Consider the following 794-nt stretch of genomic DNA (forward strand, 5'->3'; position numbering starts at 1 on the left):
TAGGAGTGTAGCATCGGGGTATCTTCACTTGTGGCAAATGCTTCAGCTCATTCTCCCAGCTGACCCAAGCTGTCAGAAGATCTTGGGGAAGATTAGGATCATCCCAGTCTCTATGCTTGTCCCACAGCTGTTGAACCAGTATTTTCGCACGTGTTGTGTAGGGTAGTATGTACCCAAGAGGGTCATACTGGCTGGCTAAGACACGATAGATGTTGCGCATGGTGGCAACTTTGTAAGTGACTGATCTGTGCTTGAAGCCAAAGGTGTCTGTATCACACTGCCAGCTCATTCCTAGTGTTGACTCTGTAGCAGCAGACTTGTCATGTGACAACCATAACTCCAACCTCTCCGACCGTGCATCTGCTGGCAAATGGTTGATGACATCTGGCTGATTGCTGGCCCACTGACAGATATTGAATCCTCCAGAGGCAAGGGTGCTCCTGAGATTATCAATCAGTTGTTTTGCTTCCTGAGCAGATGACAGACTCTGTAAACAGTTGTCCACATAGAAACATCTCTCGACAGAGAACCACTCTTTACTCTCAGCTGTGCTTTGGCTAAGAACATGGTGCTGAAGTGCAAAGGTTGCACAACATGGGCTACAGGTGGTTCCAAATGGTAGCACCTGCCACTCGTACATCTGAGGCACATCTCCCTTTTCCCTGTTCCGCCAGATAAAGCGGAGAAGGGGCTTATCTTCTGGGAGCAACAGCACTTGGTGAAACATGGCTTTGATGTCACCACTTATCCCCACGTTATGCTCCCTGAAGCGCAGGAGAACTCCGAGTAAAGAG

General features: G+C 48.9%; 1 protein-coding gene across 1 annotated transcript; it reads right to left on the minus strand.

Annotated features, from left to right (window-relative positions):
- Positions 1 to 770, minus strand: LOC112138277 (the record flags this gene model as incomplete). The annotated part of the gene is given in 1 exon segment (XM_024260836.2): positions 1 to 770. A coding segment is annotated over 1 exon segment (727 nt), but the record flags the coding sequence as incomplete, so codon positions are not given.
- Between the last annotated feature and the right edge of the window lie 24 nt (positions 771 to 794).

Source organism: Oryzias melastigma, unplaced genomic scaffold, assembly GCF_002922805.2.
Source record: "Oryzias melastigma strain HK-1 unplaced genomic scaffold, ASM292280v2 sc00665, whole genome shotgun sequence".
NCBI classification, from domain to species: Eukaryota; Metazoa; Chordata; class Actinopteri; order Beloniformes; family Adrianichthyidae; genus Oryzias; species Oryzias melastigma.